Source organism: Hemicordylus capensis, chromosome 2, assembly GCF_027244095.1.
Source record: "Hemicordylus capensis ecotype Gifberg chromosome 2, rHemCap1.1.pri, whole genome shotgun sequence".
Lineage (NCBI taxonomy): Eukaryota > Metazoa > Chordata > Lepidosauria > Squamata > Cordylidae > Hemicordylus > Hemicordylus capensis.
Window position 1 is genome coordinate 47,535,255 of NC_069658.1, and position 23,767 is coordinate 47,559,021.

The window sequence follows — 23,767 nt, forward strand, 5'->3', positions numbered from 1 at the left end:
AAGGGGAAAAGACTACAATGCTTAACGTAGTTAGGGGTGGAGAGCTGGTCTTGTGATAGGAAGCATGACTTGTCCCCTTAGCTAAGCAGGGTCCACACTGGTTGCATATGAATGAGAGACTTGGTGTGTGAGCTCCATAAGATATTCCCTTTAGGGGATGGAGCTGCTCTGGGAAGAGCATCTAGGTTCCAAGTTCCCTCTCTGGCATCTCCAAGATAGGGCTGAGAGAGATTCCTGCCTGAAACCTTGGAGAAGCTACTGCCAGTCTGTGTAGACAATACTGAGCTAGATGGACCAATGGTCCGACTCAGTATATGGCAGCTTCCTCTGTCCCTAGTCACATGGATAGGCTATAGCCTAACAAGTGAAGTGGGAAGAAGGAAGCTCAGGTGCAGACAATGCAGTGGACAAAAGGAGCCCTCCCCCAAAGGACTGAAAAAGAGAGTCAAAAGCAGTAGTGGCTAGTATGAGAGAATGGGGGCAGAGGCACTCTTACCCATGGACTTCAGGGCCGAAGTCCAGGGCCTCCACAGCCCCTAGGGACCCCCAAATCCTCTTTAGTCTGTCCCGGGTGGTGTGGTCGCCTGTTGGAGTATGATGATGCTTAAACTGCAGGGGAGGGGGCCCTCCAAAGGCCTTTAGGTCCAGGCTCCAAAATTACCTAGGTGCACCTCTGAAAGGGGGTGGTGGTAAATGAGCCATAGGTGTGGCTTGTTCTCACTCACTCCTCCCCATCCCGGCCACCTTGTTTTGCTTCACTGCCCCTTCTGCCATGTTAACCCCAAGTGCGTGGGCTGGTTATTCATCTAATTCCCCAACCTGTCCCCTCTGTTCCACCCATACTGGTAAGAAGAAACCAAGAGAAAGAAAGGTAGGGGAAAGCCAGTTAGGAAGGAAAACTAGGACTATAACTTGACACCCTTTCCGTTATAGCTCATTTAATACTTAGACATCTAAACCAGATATTTTTACCCATACTTGAAGCAATTACTCTCATCTTTGGATTGCCTGAGTCAGAGTTATAATTTGACACTGGTGGCTAGACCCATAACAGATTAATCGGTATTAAGATATTGAATCATTAGGGCTTGTTTTTTTAATTACAGCTAATTGACAGTATTAAGTTTTTGTAGTTCGGGAATTCTTTTAGCTACACCATTAATGAAAATGGACTCTGTCGTCTAAGTTAACATCTGTTCAAGAAATTGCTCCCAGGGCAGGCTTCTGACCAGCACGAGCGCACTCCAACACTGTGCCATGCTTCTCTGACTCACCCTCCTAGATGGCCTTGAGTCATTTGGGGCTAAGGGGCTGTAGTCCGTGGTAGTGCAGCTGCTTTGCATGCAGAAGGTCCCAGGTTCAACCCCTAGCAGGAATCTCCAGGGTAAGGCCCCTCTCAGAAACCTTGGAGAGCTGCTGCCAGTCAGTACAGACAATAGTGAGCTAGCACAAGTGAATGTGTGCTGCACTGTCACACAACTCCATTTCTGCGCTTGTAAAAGATGCTCTTGTGCAACTGGCACTGCACAATCATCATGTTCCACTGCCTACGTAGCACTGTTTCATTCATTCATTCCTTTTCTATCCCGCTCTTCCTCCGAGGAGCTCAGAGCAGTGTACGTGCTTATTTGGATCCTCACAACAACCCTGTGAGGTAGGTTAGGCTGAGAGATACATGACTGGCCCAGAGTCACCCAGTGAGTTTCATGAGCCCCTGCTAACTTGGCAAAGAGGCACCTTTTAACTTGGTGATTCTCTTTACTTAGCAGTGGGAGGGTAATTGGCCCTATCCACCCCCAGCACAGTACCTCCAGTGACTGTTGCTGGTGTCTATCTTGTGTTTATTTTTAGAATGTGAGCCCTTTGGGGACAGGGAGCCATCTTAATTTTTTTATTATTTTTCTGTGTAAACCACCCTGAGCCATTTTTGGAAGGGCAGTATAGAAATCGAATGAATGAATGAATGGTTGAATGGGGATTCAAACTTGGGTCTTCCCGGTCCTAGTCCAACACTCTAATCACAATGCTATACTGGTATGTCAGCCAGGGAGAAGAAAGTGGGGTGTGGTTCAAATGAACATCCTGCCCCTGGGTCTCTTTTAAAGACTCTTAGTCTTTAAAAGGCCCCGGCTGTGTCCAGAGTCTTCCCCTTACCAGCCCCCATCCCATCTGGTCTACAGGGGATGATGACAAAGACTGCTGATTGCATGTTTGTTTAGTGCCGGCAGAACTCAGAAATGATGCTGTCCCTGCCCAGAGGACTGACAGCATATGGCTGCAGAGAGACAAACAATGGTGTTCTTTTCCAGGTGTGGGCAGAAGATAGACCATGGGCCAGTGGTGTATGGCCTATTGGCCAGTTTTTGGTGTACCATCCAACATCTGCACTAGGATAGACCTTGTTCTAAAACAGGAGTAGGCAACGTGCGGCTCTGCAGACATTGCTGAACTACAACTCCCATCATCCCCAGCTGCAATAAATTGTGGCTGAGGTTGATGGAAATTGTCGTTCAGCAGCACACCTGCAAAGCTGCACATTGCCCATCCCTGTTCTAAGACGATACAGCACTTCTTATGTTCTTAACAAGATAAGTTATCAGTATCATTTAGCACAGATTAGTTATGTCTTAACGGTTACTGTAGTGTGTGAACCCGAGTGCGCACTCTTGCTTTGTTAATTCAGCTATGAAGTTCATACATCAGTGGACCACAGGAATTCTAGTTTTCAAATATATAACAATACCTAGCACAGCAAGCTTATATTATCTTCTTGGAATCCTTACAATAACATTGTAAGATTATGGATTATTATTACCCCCTAATGAAGATGTATGGCTGATCTTGAGAGAGAGAGAGAGTGGTTTGCCACCTAGCAACTTCATGGCAGAGGCGAGATTTGAACCAGGGACTTCTTGAGTTGTAGCTCAGTCTCTTAGTCACTATCCTATCCCAGATCCCACCATCATAGACCGCAAAAGCCTGAAGTAAGCCCATCTGGGTCTGGATGCTATATTTGCCACCGGGATCACCCTGCCCACAGTACATTTCCTACCTTACCCTATCCATACGTAGCTGAATCATGTGAGCTGGGGCCATCATGTACTGAATTTCCCCACCAGCAATCCACATCAACATTATTTGCAAGTGAAGGACAATGAAACTCACCATGCAATGGCTATAATTCACACCAATCCTACCAGGTCAGAGGTTCCCAGTTTTGGGATACAGATGTTGTTGCACTACAAGTCATTGTGCTTTGGGATGATGGAAACTGTAGTCCAGTAACATCTGGGGACCCAAGGTTGGGAATGCCTATACTAGATGATATGTCCATGGGATGATGGATAGGACGTTTGTCATATATATCCATGTGGGGAAGATCATTTCTTAAGATGGATGATGATTAGGTTTAGCCAAAGCTAGAATGCAGATTTCATAACATAAGTGGGCTCTGAACCCAAGACTCCTACATCCGCCTCAGAACCCAGTTGCCTGCACCTCACATATCTCTAAGCTTTCTAATCATAATATAGTCAAGAGCCCTAATCATTTGTTCACCAGAACATGCTCTCCTGGATGTGACAAAATATAGCAATTATTTGTGTAAAAAGTACAGCTGCTGATGCAGAAAAGACTTGATTGCATGTCTAAGCAAACAACTGGTGTATAAAATATTCTTCAAGGATCCTGCAATAGCTATTCCCCCATCCCACTTCTTCTTCCCATTAAATAGTAAGCAAAATGGATTTACCGAAAGGAAGTCAGTGAGTTCGCTGGTAAGAAGCTGCTTGAGTTCTCCTTTATTGAGTTTATACTTATCCCCTTCTTTTGCTGAGTAATGGTGAAAGACCCTGATTAAGGTGTCCATCGCACCCTCCAGCTGTGTCGGCATACTGCCAAAGGAAAAGGAGCAAAGACTTATGACAACCAAGCAGAAACCATCTAAAATGCAAGAAAAAGCAGTAGATGGGATTCAAATCTTTGGGCCGCTAAATACTGTCAGCTGACCAGGTACACAAATGGTGTTTTACAATGCTAAACTGGGAGATATTTTAACAAAATAATTCTGGAAGAAAATGTAAAGCACTGGAGTTATTAGGTGCTGTCATCAGTACTGAGCTGAAACAAGGTAAAGGGAAAAAAGGCATACAGCAGGAATATTCAAATGCAGCATTCGGGAATTATCTCCTACCTGTTCCAGCTAAAGGAGCTCCAGATAGAGTATTGTCTCCAGGTAAAGTGTGTATTCAATTTGTTCCTGAGGGCTCCACCCTAGCCAGCCTATTTCCCTTGAGCTTCTAGAGGGAAATCACCAATGAGAAAGACGCCCTGACTCCTGGCTTTCCCTTTATTTGTGACTGCTTGTTATAGATCAACAGGTGTGGGTATCTTTTCCCAGGTGGCCTTCCTGGGACTGGCTGGCTTCCCTCCCTGGGCTTTCAATCAGAAGGTGGGAGCAGAAACACTACCACTTCTTCATTAAAACAAGGAGAACGGAAATGCAATTAGTTGCTAGGAAGCCAACAAATGGGGGAAAAATTATGATAAATACAGAGCAAGAAGAGGATGCAATCCTTTTAGTGCTGGTCCTTGACATTTTGCTCCCTGAAGTGGACCACTAATTGCTACCGCCTCCTTGCCATTCCTGTTAGTGTTGGCTGCTGGACTGCCATCCTGCTCATAACAAGAAGGGGATGCAATGCTTTTGGTGCTGATCCATGACATTTTGCTCCCTGAAGTGGACCACTAATTGCTACCACCTCTGGGAGTTCTCCACACAGTAGGCTTTACCTGCTCCCAGCTTTCTGGGAGGCTTTACTGCAAACTCAAAGTTATCCCAAAAACCCGACGCAAAAAGTGGATTTTTAAATCCCAGACATAAATTGGGCTGTGCTCTAACATGCAGTGAAAAACCCAAATTGTGTGTAGAGTGCTCCCCGATAGCTTGCAGGGACTTTGGGGTGAATCTGCCCAATATGTGAATGCACCCCCTCCATTCCAGAGGAGATGTAAACCAAAGGGCTTTAAAAGCCCCGTGTGAAAAACGTCCTTGCCATTCCTGTCCGTGCCAGCAGGGCTGCCATCCTGGCCCACAACAAGAAGAGGATAATAATAATAATAATAATAATAATAAATTAATTAATAATTTGATTTCTATACCACCCTTCCAAAAATGGCTCAGGGCGGTTTACAAAGAGAAATAACAAATAAGATGGCTCCCTGTTCCCAAAGGGCTCACATTCTAAAAAGAAACATAAGACACACACCAGCAACAGTCACTGGAAGTACTATGCTGGGGGTGGATAGGGCCAGTTACTCTCCCCCTGCTCAATAAAGAGAATCACCACGGTAAAAGGTGCCTCTTTGCCCAGTCTTTGGGCAATCCCTCTTTGGGATGCAATGCTTTTAGTGCTGGTCCATGACACTTTGCTCCCTGTAGTAATTGCTACTGCCTCCTTGCCATTTATTGTTTATTGTTAAATTTATATTCCGCCTTTCATGAAAACCATCCCAAGAGGGTTCCAGCCATTCCTATTAGTGCTGGCTGGACTGCCATCCTGGCACACCATCTGCCGCCTGAAGCAACTAGCTTTTCCTGGTTTCATGGTAGGGCCGCCCCTGAATGCTTTGCCTTCCCTTTGGCTTTATAAGATTTAATTTGCCTGAAGTTTAAGTGAATAATGAGATGGTTAATGGAGTCACACTCCAGAAGTCAAGGCAGAACCTTCAGTATTTTCAGACTTACGGATGTATTAGCGATGCACAGATGCTCAATGACCAGTTAGGTGTATCACTAGAAGATCTCCTTCTATATTAAATGACTGTAGGAAAATTCACACAGAAAACATGGCAGCAAAAACAACCAATCTGCTTTCACTGACTATACTGCTGCTAGCGTATAGCTTCACTGGGAAATAAACAGTACAAGAGGTATCCCTATAATTGGCACCTTGGGCTGTGATTCAGAAAACATGAAATGGGCCTCCCTGTGGAGGTGTGGGGTTGATAGAGAAGCCGTCAGATCTTCCCTATCTGTGCTGCTTTTTAGCGGGATATGACTTGGGCCACTTCATATTACACGTTTCCAGAGGCTCAGAAATGTGATTACTGCATCTGTATTGACACAGAGCTTTCCTTTACCCCAACAATGAGGCACCTTTTCAAGTGGTGCCTTATATTTAGCAGGGCAAGAGCATCTTTCCCAACTCAGCCCCAGCACAGCATCTCTCTAGTAGTTGCTGCTGCGTCTACCTTCTGTTTCTTTTTCCATCATGAGCCCTGTTGGGACAAGGAACCACCTTATTTCCCTCCCTATGTAAATCTTTTTGAGCACTTTTGTTGAAAAGGGTATACAAAGAGTCATCATCATAGCAGTACTTTAGCCATTAGCATGATTACCACACACATGCAGAATTGCAATTGAAGCTTTAGCAGGAAGTGGGGAGAGATATCACATTCACCCAGCAACAACCATAACTTAAAATCTGAGTACTGGAAAAATGCAATTACCATATAAGCAAAGGATTAGTCCCCCCCCTCCCCCGCCACTCCAAAAGGACAACAGTGGAATTAAAGTGAACTACCTGATCCAGTGCAGAGCATCTGCACTCCTAGTTCATCGCCACTTTCTCCCCCCACCCCCCGCTGCCGCTTTTTTGCCTGCCTGCCCCCACCACATTCTCCTCCTGCCCATCTTCTTCCCCACACTCCTCTGCCAACCATCATCTTCTCCTCCCCCAACCGCCCGCAGCTGCTGCCTTCTTCTTCCTCCCTGCCCGCCACACCAGAGGCGTAACTATAGGGGGGGCAGGGGGGGCATGTGCCCCGGGCGCCATCTTTTCTGGTCACGTGGGGGGCGCCGCCATGACCAATTTTTAATTTTTTTTTTAATTTTTTGTTAATACAAATGTTTCCTGCTCAGTGCAGCAGCGCTGCAGCAGCCAAGGGAGTGCGTCGGTGCCCCCTTCCCCACGAGCGGTCCCTTCCGCGCCGCCTGCGCCCCCCCATTGCTTTGCTGGCGCCTGGCGGCCAGTCAGTGGCCTGTCTTGGCGGCGGCGGGCGCTTGTGAGGAAAAACCTAAGTATAATGTAGTATGTTGGGGGGGGCGCGGTGGGGGGGTGCCATTTCAGTGCTTGCCCCGGGCGCCGTTTCCCCTAGTTACGCCTCTGCGCCACACACCCCATCTTCTTTTTTTGCACTGCCCGCCCCTGCCGCCGTTTTCTGGCCAGCAGATTGGCCAGCCAACTGCCAATCATGGCCACCTGATTGTCCGCCGGTCACGGCCGCCTGCCTGCCACCATTTTCTTCAGTTGGCTGGCCACCGCCACCACCACCACCACCGCCATATTCTTTCTCTAGCCCATCCCCATCGCTATTGGCAGCTGCTCACAAACTCTCACGAGAGCTGCCACACATGGGATTAGTAACGGATACGTCTAAGAGAAATGTATATATAAAGAAGATATCATTATCTATGACTGCAACCTTGATGCATGTTTACTTGGGAATAAGTTTCCCTGAGTTCAATGAGACTTAGTTCTGAGTAAACATGCCTAGTAAATCTTGTACATCCGTTTCGACAGTACAACATATTTCAAGAGGGGAAAACCCTTGTCAGGAAAATTTGCTATCTGACACTGTAGAATAAGATGGCCAAAATAATCACTTAAGAATATAATTGTTAGTAACGTTTGCATGTGCATTAGAACAGAAAGCCATTTTGTTTGGAGTTTGGCTCCCCCTTGTGTCCTGCCTTGGAGTTGTTTACTGCTACTTTAGGTTTAACAGGAAGTTTTTCACACTCTGCTTTTACTTTGCATCTCCTCTAGATTGGAGGTGTGCATTCATATATTGGCCAAATTTACCCCCAAATCCCTACGAGCTATCGGGGAGCACTCCACACACAATTTGGGTTTTTCATTGAGCGTTAGAGTGTAACCCAATTTATTTAAGGGTAAGCAAATCCACTTTTTGGTGTCAGTTTTTTGGGGCAACTTTGAACTCGCAGTAAAGCCTCGCAGTAAACCCAGGGTAAGGTCTGTTGTCTGGCAAAGCTCCTGGAGGTTTTTCACACATGGCTCTATGCCGGGGTGGCTGGGTGGGTATCGCAGCAGATTAGAGGCATTTTAATTCGAGGGATTAGAAGGACCATTCGCATAGCCATCAGCACCTCCTTTGGGTAGCCATCAGCAGCACCTCCATCAACACCTCTGGAGAAAGCAGAAGCCCCAGAGTTTTTTTTCCCAAAAGTTGTTGGAAATAGAGGATTTCTTTTTACCCCGGACATAACTCGGGCTAAGCCAGAATACACAGCCTCCCTTTGGAGAAAAACAAAGCCCTTTCTGTCCTGGTCCCTGAGGGAGGTCAGGTTAAATCCAGCACATATGTGGACTGGCACACTCCAATCAGGAGTGGATTTGGTGGGGGGGGGAGCCCTGTCTGTAAAACCTCCTGGCGAAGTTGATCATTTAGAGGAGGACTGCACCACTTTGGCCTTTTGCAGATGCTGGGACTACAGCTCCCATCATCTCTGACACTGGGGCTGGGGATACTGGGAGTTGTAGTGCAACAATAACTAAAGGGCCAAAGTTGTGCAGTTCTGATTTAAAGCTTCTGTGCTTTCTTCCGAAAGGAACACACAGAGAGAAGTAAAATCTATCTAACTAAACATCTGAAACAAACAACTAAGACCTTTAACCTGTCTGGACAGCAAAATCTGGCAAGAAAATGGGGGGCGGGGGAGAGGAATCCCAGTGCTAAAAGCTAAACTTGTAGTGTGCCAGCTTCCTGCACCTGAAGCGAATACCTGCACTTCCTTCTCATCCAAAAACTATGAGACCAGTGGAAAGAGCAACTTGGCTCAATAACTTCCTTGCACGCTAAAATGCTCCCAACCAACTTTCTGACCTTGATCCTCAGCACAGTCATCCATGTAGGTTTGTTTTTGGTTTTGTTTTTTTGAACAGTTTTACATCTTGCTTTTCTTTTAAAATTTTTTTCAAGGCAGCTCACCAAAAAAGTTAGACTACAACAAAAAAAAAAACCAGAAGCAAAACTAAGGGGAGAGAAGGAAAGGCAGCTGGGGGGGAAAGGTCTTAACAAACCTGCAAAGATGGAACCAAGCAATCCACCCCTCCCATTCTCCAGCTCCCTTCATTCCCAGTAGTCAGGAGCAGTGTTTCCTGTAACAGGGATCCCCAGGTGTGGTGTTGACTATAATGCCCATCATCCCCAGCCAAAGGCCACTGAAATGGGGGGTGATGGGAGTTGTAGTCAACAACACCTGGGCATCCCTGTTAAAGGAAACACTGGTCTGGGATGATGGGAACTGTAGTCCCACAACAGCTGAAGCTCTGAATTTGAGGCAAATTGCAGAAAAGGACTTAGACATTAGGTCTGCGCACACTTTTCATTACAATGTTATAGAAATGGTATAATTTGCACTGTCAGCATTTTAGACATCCTAGTTTATATGACTATTTTATTCTTCCCCTGCTCCAACATCCCTCTGTTCTTTGGCTTGGCCCATGACCTGTTTTTCCTTTTGATTCGCAATTTTCTTATGTACTACCTTTGTGGACAAGGAATCATTTTGACCAACCAACAATAAGAACACTGGAAGCTGCCTTATATGGTGTCAGACCGTTGGGCCATCTAGCACAGTATTGTCTACACCAGGGCTGCTCAACTTCGGCCCTCCTGCAGATGTTGGCCTACAACTCCCATAATCCCTGGATATTGGCCACTGTGGCTGGGGATTCTGGGAACTGTAGTTCAAGAACAGCTGGGGGGCCTAAGTTGAGCAGGCCTGGTCTACACAGACTGGCAGTGGCTTTTCCAAGGTTTCAGGCAGGAGTCTCTCTCAGCCCTATCTTGAAGATGCCAGGGAGGGAACTTGGAACTTTCTGCATGCAAGCATGCAGGTGCTCTTCCCAGAGTGGACCCCTCCCGTAAGGGGAATATCTTACAGTGCTCACATGTAGTGCCTCATCCAAATGCAAACCAGTGTGGACCCTGCTTAGCAAAGGGGACAATTCATGGCTACTACCATAAGACCGGCAACCTAATGGCTCAGTGGGGAAATGACTTGACTTGCAAGCCAGAGGTTGCCAGTTTGAATCCCCAATGGTATGTTTCCCAGACTATGAGAAAGATCTATATTGGACAGCAGTGATATAGGAAGATGCTGAGAGGCATCATCTCATACTGCGTGGGAGATGGCAATGGTAAACCCCGCCTGTATTCTACCAAAGACAACCACAGGGCTTTGTGGGTGTCAGGAGTCGACACTGACTCAATGGCACACTTTACCTTACCATAAGACCAGTTTTTAGTATATAAGCTCCTTTGTGTACTTTTTTCGGTTGAGCCATTCTTCTTAAATAATTATCAATATTCTTATCAATAGTCAATAACAGAACAGCAATAAATATTATAATATAATAAGTTTATCTTTCATTTTCAGCTATATGCCTGTCATTTCGCATGGAATATGTTGTGTAATAAACTTGTTTAGCCATCATATGGCCATGGTTCCTGTTGGAACCTGCTGCGGTTCAGCTCTGTGTTATTTCCTGCAATAGAAAGATGCGCATTCAAGTAAATGGTTTTCTTTTTTCTTTTTAAAGGCTTCCACATTGTGACACAAAGTGTGCACAGACATCACTTTTTCAGTAGGGAAAACCTAACGAAAGATGTTGGAGCTGCCGCTCCTGCAGGGCATCTACTCTTGGCACCAGCAACCCTACTGAGGGACCCTGCAGCTCCTGCAGACCCGGCGGGCGACCCTGCAGAGGACAGTCGGCCTCCTACCCCCTCCTCATTGAGGATCTTGCAGACCCGGCAGCTCCTGCATGGCATCCACTCTTGGCACCAGCAACCCTATTGGCCACAAGGGGCACTAGAGAGTGAGGAAGGGAATCCCCTCGCTGACCATGCTCTCTTTACTCTACGTCCCCTTTGTTAGACTGATAGTCTCCGGTTTCATTCTCTCACCTGAGATACTTCCTTCCCCTCTTCCTGTATGTAGCTATTAACAGCAGGGGCACAGAAAGGTTGTATTGCGCCCAGAGACAAAGATTTTATAATGGTCCCCCTCCCTCACTGAAAGCTCTTAGGAACATAGGAAACATAGGAAACTGCCATATACTGAGTCAGACCATTGGTCTATCTAGCTCAGTATTGTCTTCACAGACTGGCAGCGGCTTCTCCAAGGTTGCAGGCAGGAATCTCTCTCAGCCCTATCTTGGAGATGCCAGGGAGGGAACTTGAAACCTAGAGCAGCTTCATCCCCTGAGGGGAATATCTTGCAGTGCTCACACGTCAAGTCTCCCATTCAGATGGAACCAGGGCAGACCCTGCTTAGCTATGGGGACAAGTCATGCTTGCTACCACAAGACCAGCTCTCCTCAGCTCAGCTCATGAAGTAAAGAAATCTTAAATGAGGCTGAATAGTGGTAACAAAAAGCATAGTAAAATGTCATTTAATGGTACTAGAGAAGGACATGCTGTTCTGGTAGCTCCAGGTCTTAACACTCACATCAGTTTTGGAGGATGAATATAACTGAAGGAAGCCTGGGCAGGTGCATGTCTGGGGGAGTCAGTCATGTGACTTGCCTCTGCCCCCTCTGGCAGTGGACCCCCAGACAACTGTCTCCTCTTACCCTATTATAGTTACACCCCTGGCTAGTAATGAGCCATGTAAGTCTCAGATTGGTCCATTTGGGAAATCCATCTCCCTGATGGATTTCCCAAATAAAGTTGTTAAACTTTAACTCCATGTCTTCAGACAATATTAATTAGCAGTGCTCCCTTACCAGTGCACTTCTGCTGTAGCTGGAGCAGATACAGAAATCTCCCCTCCTGAGCTCTCTAACAAGAGATGGGCCTCTCTACAGTTTCCGCTGGTGGCATGAGTCTCTTCCTTAACAAAACAATTGGCCACTGCTCTTCCAGATGTTCTGGGAAATCATTGCTCCCAAGGAGGACACTGCTAAACATCAAATAGTTTATTTAGGCCCTTTCTGGCAATGGCTTCACAAATTAGTATGAAGGAAGATCAGCTGCTATTCATGTACGGGAACTCTCTAGATGGACATAATGTCGTGAAAAGAGTCCATATGGGAACAGTAGCCATTATAGTTTCATGCAGCATTAATATAGCCACCAACATTTCACAGATGAAGATAGCGCTATGCTTGGAACACACCTATTTTAAAAAGAAAAACCACTGTGTCTGCCTGAGGGCCCCCCGCCTCCATTTATCACACATTAACCCTTATATTATATTAACATTTATCACACAGTAGTACAGGTGAAACTTGGAAAAATAGAATATCGTGCAAAAGTCCATTAATTTCAGTAATGCAAATTAAAAGGTGAAACTGATATATGAGACAGACGCATTACATGCAAAGTGAGATAAGTCAAGCCTTAATTTGTTATAATTGTAATGATCATGGCATACAGCTCATGAAATCCCCAAATCCACAATCTCAGAAAATTAGAATATTACATGGAACCAATAAGACAAGGATTGAAGAACAGAACAATATCGGACCTCTGAAAAGTATACAGTGTACTGTGCTTGATTGGCCAGCAAACTCGCCTGACCTGACCCCATAGAGAATCTATGGGGCATTGCCAAGAGAAGGATGAGAGACATGAGACCAAACAATGCAGAATTGCTGAAGGCCGCTAATGAAGCATCCTGGTCTTCTATAATACCTCATCAGTGCCACAGGCTGATGGCATCCATGCCACGCCGCATTGAGGCAGTAATTGCTGCAAAAGGGGCCCAAACCAAGTACTGAATATATATGCATGCTTATACTTTTCAGAGGTCCGATATTGTTCTATTCTTCGATCCTTGTCTTCTTGGTTCCATGTAATATTCTAATTTTCTGAGATTGTGGATTTGGGGTTTTCATGAGCTGTACGCCATGATCATCACAACTATAACAAATTAAGGCTTGACTTATCTCGCTCTGCATGTAATGCGTCTGTCTCATATATCAGTTTCACCTTTTAATTTGCATTGCTGAAATTAATGGAGTTTTGCACAATATTCTAATTTTCCGAGTTTCACCTGTAATCCCTGCTAACAACTGAGCAAAGAAGAACCTTTTAAGGTGGTGACCATAATTGCCCATCAATGTCCAAACTATAATGTAAACTATATCTCAGCAGTTGCTGTGTGTGTGTGTGTGTGTGTGTGTGTGTGTGTGTGTGTGTGTGTGTGAAAATGGCAAGTTATGCCCTGTATAGTGCCTTAGCATTCATTCCTGTGCTCTTTTCCCAATGACAATTCCGCGTAAGCTGAAGACCTTCTTGTGCTGGCAGGCCTTTGTCCTGTTAGAGGTTTGCTTTGTTCTGCCTAACTTCCCAGTTTATGTTACTGCTGTCAGGTGTGTGTGTGCTTCAATTTATTTGTTGTTTTTAAATGTTTGGTGTAGGCTGCCTTGGGTGTTTCTAAATTGAGGTGGGAAGGAGGGGCATAGTTTAAAACAGGACAGCTTACCTGAGACAAGATGCGTCCACTTGAGATTTAACTCCAGGAGGTCTCGAGTACAGCTAAACATTGAAGAATGACAGAGGGAAAGAGAAAGAAGGAGGGGGGAGCAGAAGGGGAGGGAGAGAAGAGAAGGAGATGAGGCTGGCTAGGGGAGGGAAGATGGGGGGAAGGGATGGGGAAAATGGGGGAAAATACAAAATGGCAAAAAAAATTGATATTTTTTTTAGAATGACATTTTTAGGATCTCACACTAAACACATGTTTGAAAGGATCCTCAAAAGGCAAATATATGGACAAAATAGGGACGGTGATTTATCAAGAGCAGATACTAGAAAGTGGTGACTATGAAATGTATGTAGCCTTTGCTTCCACATCATATTCAACATTTCTTCCCCGTGGAGGATCAAAGCCCCGTGGAGGATCAAAGCCACCAGACAACATTCTGCCGGAAAACGTGTACCTCTGCACACCAGGACGAGCCCTTCCACCACCTAAGGAAGGGCGGTGTTTTGTGGACAAGATGATGATACTGACAACAGCAAAACCCAGGAGAAATCTGATCCGTTATCTAAGATATTACAATTACATACACTGAAGCAGTTAATTCATCTCTGCCTTGCAGCTGAAAGACCCTAGAACAGTGATCTTCACTGTTTTTCAAGCAGGGGACACTTTTTGGCAAACAAAAAGAAACAACCCTTCAACGTGAGAGCCATTTCCCATTGCATAGTACTGTCTTTTCTCAGTGCTGGGAATGCCCTTTAAGAGAGGCAGAAGAACCTTCTCTTAGGAGCTCTGTGGGGAAAGCGCTGGGAGGCCTACCCTTCCGGGCATTGTTTGTAGGCCTTCCAAGATGGTACAGGGGCTCAGGAGGACTCTGTTCCCCTTTAAAAAGGAGAGCCCCTCCCCCCAGTACTGGCAAAGTGCAGCCCTGAACAGTGGGAATGGTCATCTCCGCATGGTATTCAGCTTTGGCTGAAGCTCACACAGGCCCAATAAACGATCCATGCAAGCAGCTGGAGATCGGGTGGGTGGGAGGGTGCCACCACAGGCCCCCCGGCCTTACAATGAAGAACATGGCCCTTGACAACTGCCCAGGACAGCCTGTTGGTCCATGACAGTAGTTTTGCTACAGCACTGGAGGAAAGGAAGTCTCCTTGTTTCCCAGTACCCTGGGATGTGTGGGTTTCTGCTGCTTTAGGAAGACAATAGTTCAAACAGGCAAGAGAGGCCAACAGCAATGGGATGAATCAGAGAGGTACTGTGTCAGGTGCCAATGCAAGGAATCGTTTGGGGGTGGGGGGGATAAGCACCAAGCAGAACCCAGGGAGTGGAATTCATTTAGAGGCATAGGACCATAGGAAGCTGCCTTATACCAAGTCAGACCACCAGCTCTCCTTCTAGCTTAGTACTGTCTACACTAACTGGCAGCGGCATTCCAAGCTTTCAGGCAGGAGTCTCTCCCAGCCCTACCTGGAGATGCCAGGAATTGAACTTGGGACCTTCTGCATGCAAAGCAGATGCTCTACCACTGAGCTATGGACCCATCCCCCGAGGGAATGTCTTACAGCAGACAGTGCTCACAAATCACCCATCCAAATACAAATCAGGGCAGACCCTGCTTAGCAAAGGAGATCATTCATAGGAACATATTACGCTGCCTTATACCAAGTCAAACCATTGGTCCATCTAGCTCAGTATTGAGCTACACAGACTGGCAGTGGCTTCTCCAAGGTTGCAGGCAGGAGTCTCTCTCAGCCCTATCTAGTATGGCACACAGCGTCCTTCCCTTTGGCCCATGCGGTAGCATTTAAGGAGGTTGAGCGGGGAGGCCTAGCCCTACCTGCCCTGCAACCCTATTTTGTAACTGAATTCATGTCCTACAATTCTGGAAACTGGATCTTCGTGAATGTCCATAATATGTCCAACCTCCTGCTAAAAACCTGGGTCTCGCTTTTCGCTCTGCGTTGGTGAAAGTCAGCATGGAGCATAGCATGGTGGGGGAAAGGATCTTTCAATGGTAATATCACACAAGTATTAAAAATAGAACACCCGGACTACTTGAGAGATTTGCTATTCACACAAAAAATGGAAGGTTGAACCGGATCTATTTAAAGGATCCTCCTCAGTTAAGCAGCTAAGGAAAACAATTTATGGAGAGATTCTAGAAGTGGGTTTTTTAAAACCTGATTTAGAACGTAAATGCTACAAACATTGCACTTCTCAGTACTTGTTGCAACCCGATCACCCTATCGCTCTTTTTAAGGAGAAAAAGGTCCCTTTCCATTTGTGGGAAACGAGGTGGCGTTTATACCACCAAGTACCACCAAGATTATCTGGACCCATTTCAAACTGGCTTTCGAGCGGGCTATGGGGTGGAGACTGGCTTGGTCGGCTTGATGGATGATCTCCAATTGGCAATGGACAGAGGAAGTGTGACTCTGTTGGTCCTCTTGGATCTCTCGGTGGCTTTCAATACTATCAACCACAGTATCCTTCTGGAACGTCTGAGAGTGTTGGAAGTGGGAGGCACTGTTTTACAGTGGTTCTACTCCTCGGACAGATTCCAGATGATGTTGATTGGAGATTGTTGCTCTTCAAAATCTGAACTTAAGTATGGTGTCCCTCAAGGCTCCATACTTTTTCCAATGCTTTTTAACATCTACATGAAACCGCTGGGAGAGATCATCGGGGATTTGGAGCTGGGTTTTACCAGTATGCTGATGACACCCAGATCTACTTCTCCATGTCAACTTCTTCAGGAGTTGGCATATCCTCCCTAAATGCCTGCCTGGAAGCAGTAATGGGCTGGATGAGGGAAAATAAACTGAAGCTGAATCCAGATAAGACGGAGGTACTTATTGTGCGGGGTCGGAACTCTAGAGACAATTTTTATCTGTCTGTTCTAGACAGGGTCACACTTCCCCAAAAGGATCAGGTTCACAGACTGGGAGTACTTCTGGATCAACGTCTCTCCTTGGTTTCTCAGGTTGAGGCGGTGGCCAGGGGTGCTTTTTATCAGCTCCGGCTGATACGCCAGCTGCGCCCGTTTCTCGAGATCAATGACCTCAAAACAGTGGTACATTTGCTGGTAACCTCCAGACTTGTCTTCTGTAATGCACTCTACGTGGGGCTGCCTTTGTACATAGTCGGGAAACTTCAGTTGGTTCAGAATGTGGCAGCCAGGTTGGTGTCTGGGTCATCACGGAGAGACCACATTACTCCTTTGTTGATGGAGTTACACTGGCTGCCAATAGTTTTCCGGGCAAAATACAAAGTGCTAGTTATAACTTATAAAGCCCTAAACGGCTTAGGCCCTGGGTATTTAAGAGAGCGTCTTCTCTGCTATGAGCCCCACCGCCCATTGAGGTCACTTGAGGAGGTCTGTCTCCAATTGCCGCCAACTCGTTTGGTGGCTACACAGAGACAGGCCTTCTCGGCTGCTGCCCTGAAATTGTGAAATGCGCTCCCTGCTGAGATACTATCCTACCCATCTCTGGCATTTTTCAAAGAACACCTGAAAATTCATCTTTTCAGCCAGGCTTTCTCAGCTTTTTAAAACTTGTTTTTAAATTCTTCTGATTATTTAATTGTTGTTTTACGATGTTTTTAATAGTTAATTATTTTTATGCTTTATAATTTGTTTTAATTATTAATTGATTTTAATGGTATTTTAATGTGAGCCTTTTGGAAGGGCGGTATAAAAGTTTTAATAATAAATAAATAAATAAATAAATAAATAAATAAATAAATAAATAAATAAATACTACCACTTAACGCAGCTAAGCCATGGCTCCCAGAGGACCAGCAAGAGTGTCCTAAAATCACCTGCAAACAGAAAGCTAGTGAGCTAGGCAAAACATTCAGGGAAACCCAATCATATTTCTTAAAATAGTGTGTGGTAGCCAAAAGAGTGTGGCAGGGAGTAAGCAAGTTGTTAGAGTGGCCTGATTTGGAAAAACAGACTTGGGAAGAACTAACCTCGGGTTTGAGCAATAGACCCTCTTTTCGAGGTCCCAGAAAGAAACCTTCAAGGAAACGGGATGGAACAGTTGCCCTCATACTAGGGAATTGGAAAGTTCCCCTTCTTGTAATCAGGTTAGTAAACCTGTATGTCATTTATGCAATGCTCCTGCATAGGAATAGGGAGGGAAGAAGAGACCAAGAGGTTCATGTGGACGAGACAGTAAATCTCTTCTGGAAAAGTCTGTATGGTTATGTGCAAAAAGACAAGAGTATCTCTTCTAAACAGCAATGGGACAAATTATGGAAATGGACGTTGGATGTAAACCCCCCCCATTACCTGATGTGCCTTGTAATCCCCCACCCCCAAGTTACAGTACTGCCTGCATATACTTTATAACCCTGTTAGTTTCCAAATCCTTGTGTGTAAATCTTTGTAGATATATGATGTACAAACAACCACTTTGTATATAATTGTGCTTTAGCAATGTACTGTATGCTTTGGTAGTTTGTTGGATCAATTAAAAAAAACACTTGTCCTTAAAAAAAAAAAAAGCTTGCCCTATCTTGGAGAAGCCCGGGACCGGGAGGGAACTTGGAACCTTCTACATGTAAAAATGCAGGTGCTCTTCCCAGAGCGGCCCCATTCCTCCGAGGAATACCTTACAGTACTCACACATGTCTCCCATTCAAATGCAAACCAGGATGGATCCTGCTTGGCAAAGGGGACAATTCATGCTTGCTACCACAAGACCAGCTTTCCTCTCAGCAGGGAGTTCATGCTCACTGCTGCAAGAGGTGGTGAGTGAGAGGAATTCCTGCACAGGGCTGAGCAAGTCACAGCTTTGGAGTGGGGTGGGGGGATATCTGTGAGCACCAGAGCTGAAAGATGTGGTCTAGTGAAGACCTACCATATACTGAGGGTTTGGCTAAGAAGTGGGGTATACACCTAAGAAAGAAAAGACATAAATCTTGTCTAGGTCATTAATACATCTTATATGTTGGAACAGATTGATTATATCTTGCAAACGTTTTATTTATTTTCTTTCTTTCTTTCTTTCTTTCTTTCTTTCTTTCTTTCTTTCTTTTATTGTTAAATTTATACCCCGCCTTTCACAAAGAAAATCCCAAGGCGGCTCGCAATAAAATTTAAAAACAAGAGTATAAAAAAGACATATTAAAACACTGAGCTAAAAAATATAACAACAGATCTGATTTAAAAAATTAAAAAATTAAAAAATTAAAACACAAGCATAAAAACAGTACAAAAATACAAGAAACAGCAGCATAGACAATCATATAAAAGCCTGGTTTAACAAAGGACATATGACATATAACCAGCAGAGGGAGCCCTTATGACACATAAACCAAATTCATTATAAAGTCAGCGTCATTCATGTTTTAAATATACACCAGATCATTAAACATCAGTCAACATATCTTTTTCTAGCATCTGTGCTGGGATAAGTGCCACATATCCTATTAGATTGGAAAGTCATGATCTTAAATTCTGGCCAGATATATGAGAATACCCTTTGCCTTTGTATGTGTTTCATTCTTAATGCTGTTCCTGCTAGTTTCTTTTTACAGTCAAGTATCAAGCGGGGAAATGCTTGAAGCGGGAAATGCTTGACTAACAAGCAGAAGGTTGCCAGTTCGAATCCCCACTAGTACTATATTGGGCAGCAGTGAAATAGGAAGATGCTGAAAGGCACCATCTCATACTGTGCGGGAGGAGGCAATGGTAAACCCCTCCTGTATTCTACCAAAGAAAGCCACAGGGTTCTGTGGACGCCAGGAGTTATTATTTATTATTTTTTACATTTATATCCCGCTCTTCCTCCAAGGAGCCCAGAGCAGTGTACTACATACTTGAGTTTCTCTTTCACAACAACCATGTGAAGTAGGTTAGGCTGAGAGAGAAGTGACTGGCCCAGAGTCACCCAGCAAGTCTCATGGCTGAATGGGGATTTGAACTCGGGTCTCCCCGGTCCTAGTCCAGCACTCTAACCACTACACCACGCTGGCTCAGATAAAACATATAGTGGCCGCCTCAAATGTCCTCCGCATCTATGACTGGGGAAGGATTTCCAACTATAGCGAGTTTTATTGGTGGGACCAACGTTCTCTGAACAGAGCCCCATCTCCAGCAAGAGAAAGTGCCTTTCATTAGTGTTGTTCAGAAGCAATGTAATGATCCAGCACTTCTGTGAGAGATTGGTGAAGACATGGTGAACACAAGATTAAATTCTTATGGCTGTACCTGGATCACTGAGGGTGCATAGTGTTCAGTTGATCCCACCCCCAGCATGACTACTTCTTGCATTTGTGCCTCTTACTTTGAATTTGTAAGCTGACCTGCCTGCCCCTCCCTCAAAGGAAAAGCCCCAATTCTAAAATGTATCATTCAAAAATAAAAGCAGCTCAAAAACACAAACCAACAGGTCTCTGGGGTTCTTCCATTGTCCCAACCAATGTCTGGGGGCGTTTCGCATTGTCTCGCCTGCCATCCATCCATGTGCCAGCCATCACTTGATCTGTTGGCGCAGACCCTGCGCTTATATGTGACCCTTTGGGCTTCTCCAAAGTGGAGGATTCTTCTCTAGTGGCTCAGGATATCAAGAGGTTCTGAGGCGCATTTGTTGCAGTGGGTGATGCCCTCTTGTTGGAACTTCTGGAGAGAAAATATAGTGGCAGCCCCAAAGGTCCTCCGCATCTATGATTCGGGCAGGATTTCAAACTGTGGCACGTTTCAATGGTGGGGCCAATGTTCTCTGAATGCAACCCCATCTCCAGCAAGAGAAAGTGCCTTTCATTAGTGTTGTTGAGAAGGAATGTGAAGGACTGAGCAACACGTGTGCTTAGGTTTTTCAGTGATGACACCCTTATCCCAAGGTGGTGTTCTCCACCTTCCTCTCCTGTTTGCACAACAACCCTGTGAGACAGCTGAGAAGTAGATCACTGAGTGAGGGTTTTAAACTCGGATCTCCCCGGTCCCAATCAACCATTCTCCCTCTGGCTCTTAATCCCAACCGGATTGATCCCCAGATCCATTGCCTGACACAAGTAATTTTCCTCATCGACTCCTAACCACACCCAGGAGCCCCAACAAGAAAGAGACGATCCAAGAAAGACAAGGAGTCAATGTCTTCAGATTGATTTATATTTTATTGGGGGGGAGGGGGGGATAGACCCACTGGTTGACTCTTCTTCAGCGTCAAGCCAAGGCGCTTGCAGAGCTCAAGAGGAAGGCCGTGCAGAGAAGGCAAAAAACCTGGGGATCGAGAGACCTCCCAGGGGAAAATTCCTTCTCGGCTCCAAAAAGCGGCAACCAGCCAGGCCTGCACGGCCAGGTTAAACAGTGGGCCTTGGTCAATCTGTGTTGGGGCATGATCACCAATGGAGGATCCTGTCCAGACACAGCTTGAGCTACCGATGGCTCAAGCAAAAGGTCTTGGCCTTTGGGAGCTGGGTCTTCGAGCTGCATGGGAAGGTTCTTCTTACAGCAAGGGGGAACTTTTGCCCGAGAGGGGCACAGTAGATGGTCGTGGCCTGAGAGAGAGAGAGAGAGAGAGAGAGAGAGAGAGAGAGAGAGATTCCCTGTGTTAAATGGGTAAGAGGCAATTGGGGGAAAGGGTGGGGTGCGAAGGGGGTGGGGGTGGGAGTTGAACTTACCAGTAGGAGCTCCCACGGGAGCCCGCAAGGGTCTAGGGGGAGGCAGCTCGGCATCCTCTACGAGATTTCTGGGTCCCCTACAGGGACCGAGATTGCGGGAAAAGCCAAGGACTTCGGCCGCCCTCCCAAATCCCAAGGGGGGAAGAGGGGGAACATCACCCGTTTCCTCTCTGCCCCCCCAGGGAGACTGAGCTACTCAGCAAAGGTGAGCTGCTTTTATTTGGGCTCAGAGGACATGGAGTATTATGATGCGGTCAGAAGTGGGAGGGGGGCTGTGATGGCTCTCATTGTGGCAGAAGAAAGAGGCAGGCCATATTTAGACAGGCTTTTAAAGAAACCCTATATGGTCAAATGGGCGGAGGCCAGCAAGGAGTGGATTGTGATGCCCGCTGGCAGAGGGATCAGGCAATTGCTTTGTGATCCGTTTCAATATCATCTGATATGAAATAGTTGAGTGGCAGCAATTTAAGCGTTTCCCAAGCATCTCCCCAAAAGACAACAATTACTGAGGGGTTCGTTTGGCAGTATGATTTTTCATTTGGCAAGCAGACTTCAGTGCAACCTTACAAATAGAAGAAAATAGAAGCCAGGGGGTGATATACACTAACATGCTTAGAATGAACAGAGGTGTTCTTACCCCTGGACTTTGGGGCCATAGCCCAGGGCCTCCACACCGCCTGGGGCCCCCAAATCCTCTGTAATCTGTCCTGGGTGTTTTGATTTGTACCTTCAAGAACCTGCTAATTTCAGATTGTTTGGGACTCCTAGGATTTCCCATTGCAACCATCTGCCTTTAAGGTAAAAGCTGTTTGGACAGAAAAAAACCCATCTCTGAATTACTTGGAGGCAGCAACCTGTAGTGAGGTGTGCTGAGGTGTCAGATCATTTGCCTAAGATAGTTTTCACTGCTTAGCTCTATGGAGGCATGCCCAGCACATGGATGCATTTCCTTGGGAAGGCGACTGGCACATATGTGCCACATGTGTGGTTGTATGTATGTATGGACGTGTGTGTTGCTTACAACCTGTTTCTCCTGTAAGTGTCTGGAGTTGTATTTTTGAGCTGATATTATAACGTTATCTGAAAGATGGGTGTCAGATTTCTGGACAGGGGCACAATGTCAGTGCTTGCCCTAGGCACTATTTCCCCTAGATATGCCTCTGCCTCACCAACAATAACCTGGTCCACTCCAATGCCAATTCAGCAACCAGGTCTGTCAGCTCAGTTAGGGACTCTGTTGGACAACAGGGTGATCGGTATACCAACAGAAGTCCCAATCTATCCTTGGTCCCTAGACTTAGGAACACACATTCAATATAGGCCAACTCCCTGACAGTTATCCTGGTAAGGGAGATTGTACTGTATGCTTATAGACCACAGCCACCCCAGCTCCCTGCCCACATCCTCTCACCTGCTCCACGAAGGAGTAACCCATTGGGAGGAGCTGGGACCAAACAAAGCCACTAGCTTCTCCCGACCAGGTCTCTGTAATGTTGGCCTACAATAATCCCTGGCTATTGGCCACTGTGGCGGCGGATTATGGGAGCTCTGGTCCAAACAGCTGTGGGGTCAATGTTGAGAAGACCTGGTCTAGACCAAGGATTCTCAGCGTTGGGTCTCCAGATGTTATTGTACTTCAACTCCCATAATCCCCGGCCCCAGTGGCCATTGGTTGGGGATTATGGAAGTAGAAGTCCAATAACATCTTGGGACTCAGCGTTGAGAATCCCGGGTCTAGACCAAGCCTTCCCAAGTTGGGGGGCTCCAGGGGTTGCTGAACTACCACTCCCATCAGGCCCTACTCCAGTCTATTACAGAAGACAAACTTCTGCTCGTTTGTCAAACATTTTCCTGCTGCACCATTAGACAAATATCCACCACCAATAGACCTGTGCTCCATGCTTTTGTCAAAGCCCTTTTCAAAGGCATCCAAGCACACGACCATTACCACAATCTGTGGCAGATATTTCCATGGATTAATGATGATTAGTGATTAGTGATTCTCTTTAGTTATCAGGGGGAGAGTAACTGGCCCTATTCACCCCCAGCATAGTACTTCCACTGACTGTTGCTATTGTCTGTCTTATGTTTCTTTTAGATTGTGAGCCCTTTGGGGACAGGGATCCATCTTATTTATTTATTATTTCTCTGTGTAAACCACCTTGAGCCATTTTTTGAAGGGAAGTATAAAAATTGAATAAATAACAACAACAATAGGTAATTTTGGAGCCTGGACCTGAACCCCTTTGGAGCTGCTCCACGCCCCCACCGCCACACTGCAAGTTAAGCATCATTTTTTAACATGCAGGTTCTTGAGGGTAAAAACCAAACCATCCAGGACAGATTACAGAGGATTTGGGGGGCCCAGGCAATGTGGAGGCTCTGGAATCGGGCCCCAAAGTCCAGGGGTAAGAACACCTCTGTTCATTCTAAGCATGTTATAGTGTATATCACCCCCGGCTTCTATTTTCTTCTATTTGTAAGGTTGCACTGAAGTCTGCTTGCCAAATGAAAAATCATACTGCCAAAAGAACCCCTCAGTAATTGTTGTCTTTTGGGGAGATGCTTGGGAAACGCTTAATAGGGGTGTGCACGGAACCGGTCTGGCACTGGGGT

At 45.9% G+C, this 23,767-nt stretch overlaps 1 protein-coding gene across 8 annotated transcripts in view; it reads right to left on the reverse strand.

Moving 5' to 3' along the window:
• Nucleotides 1–23,767, reverse strand: part of S100Z (S100 calcium binding protein Z) — a 44,469-nt gene that overhangs the window by 12,138 nt on the left and 8,564 nt on the right. For 2 of the 8 annotated variants that reach the window (XM_053288538.1, XM_053288536.1), the window contains 3 exons: nt 13,520–13,658; nt 11,817–11,992; nt 3,752–3,893 (listed from right to left, as the gene is read on the reverse strand). In XM_053288538.1, the coding sequence (XP_053144513.1) occupies nt 3,752–3,892 (141 nt within the window). In that variant the 5' untranslated portion in view covers nt 3,893; nt 11,817–11,992; nt 13,520–13,658. Of the gene's footprint in view, nt 1–3,751; nt 3,894–4,192; nt 4,373–9,104; nt 9,191–11,816; nt 11,993–13,519; nt 13,659–14,684; nt 14,768–17,283; nt 17,302–23,767 lie in introns of those variants that run through there. The other 6 variants (XM_053288541.1, XM_053288540.1, XM_053288542.1 and 3 more) reach the window with 6 other exon arrangements.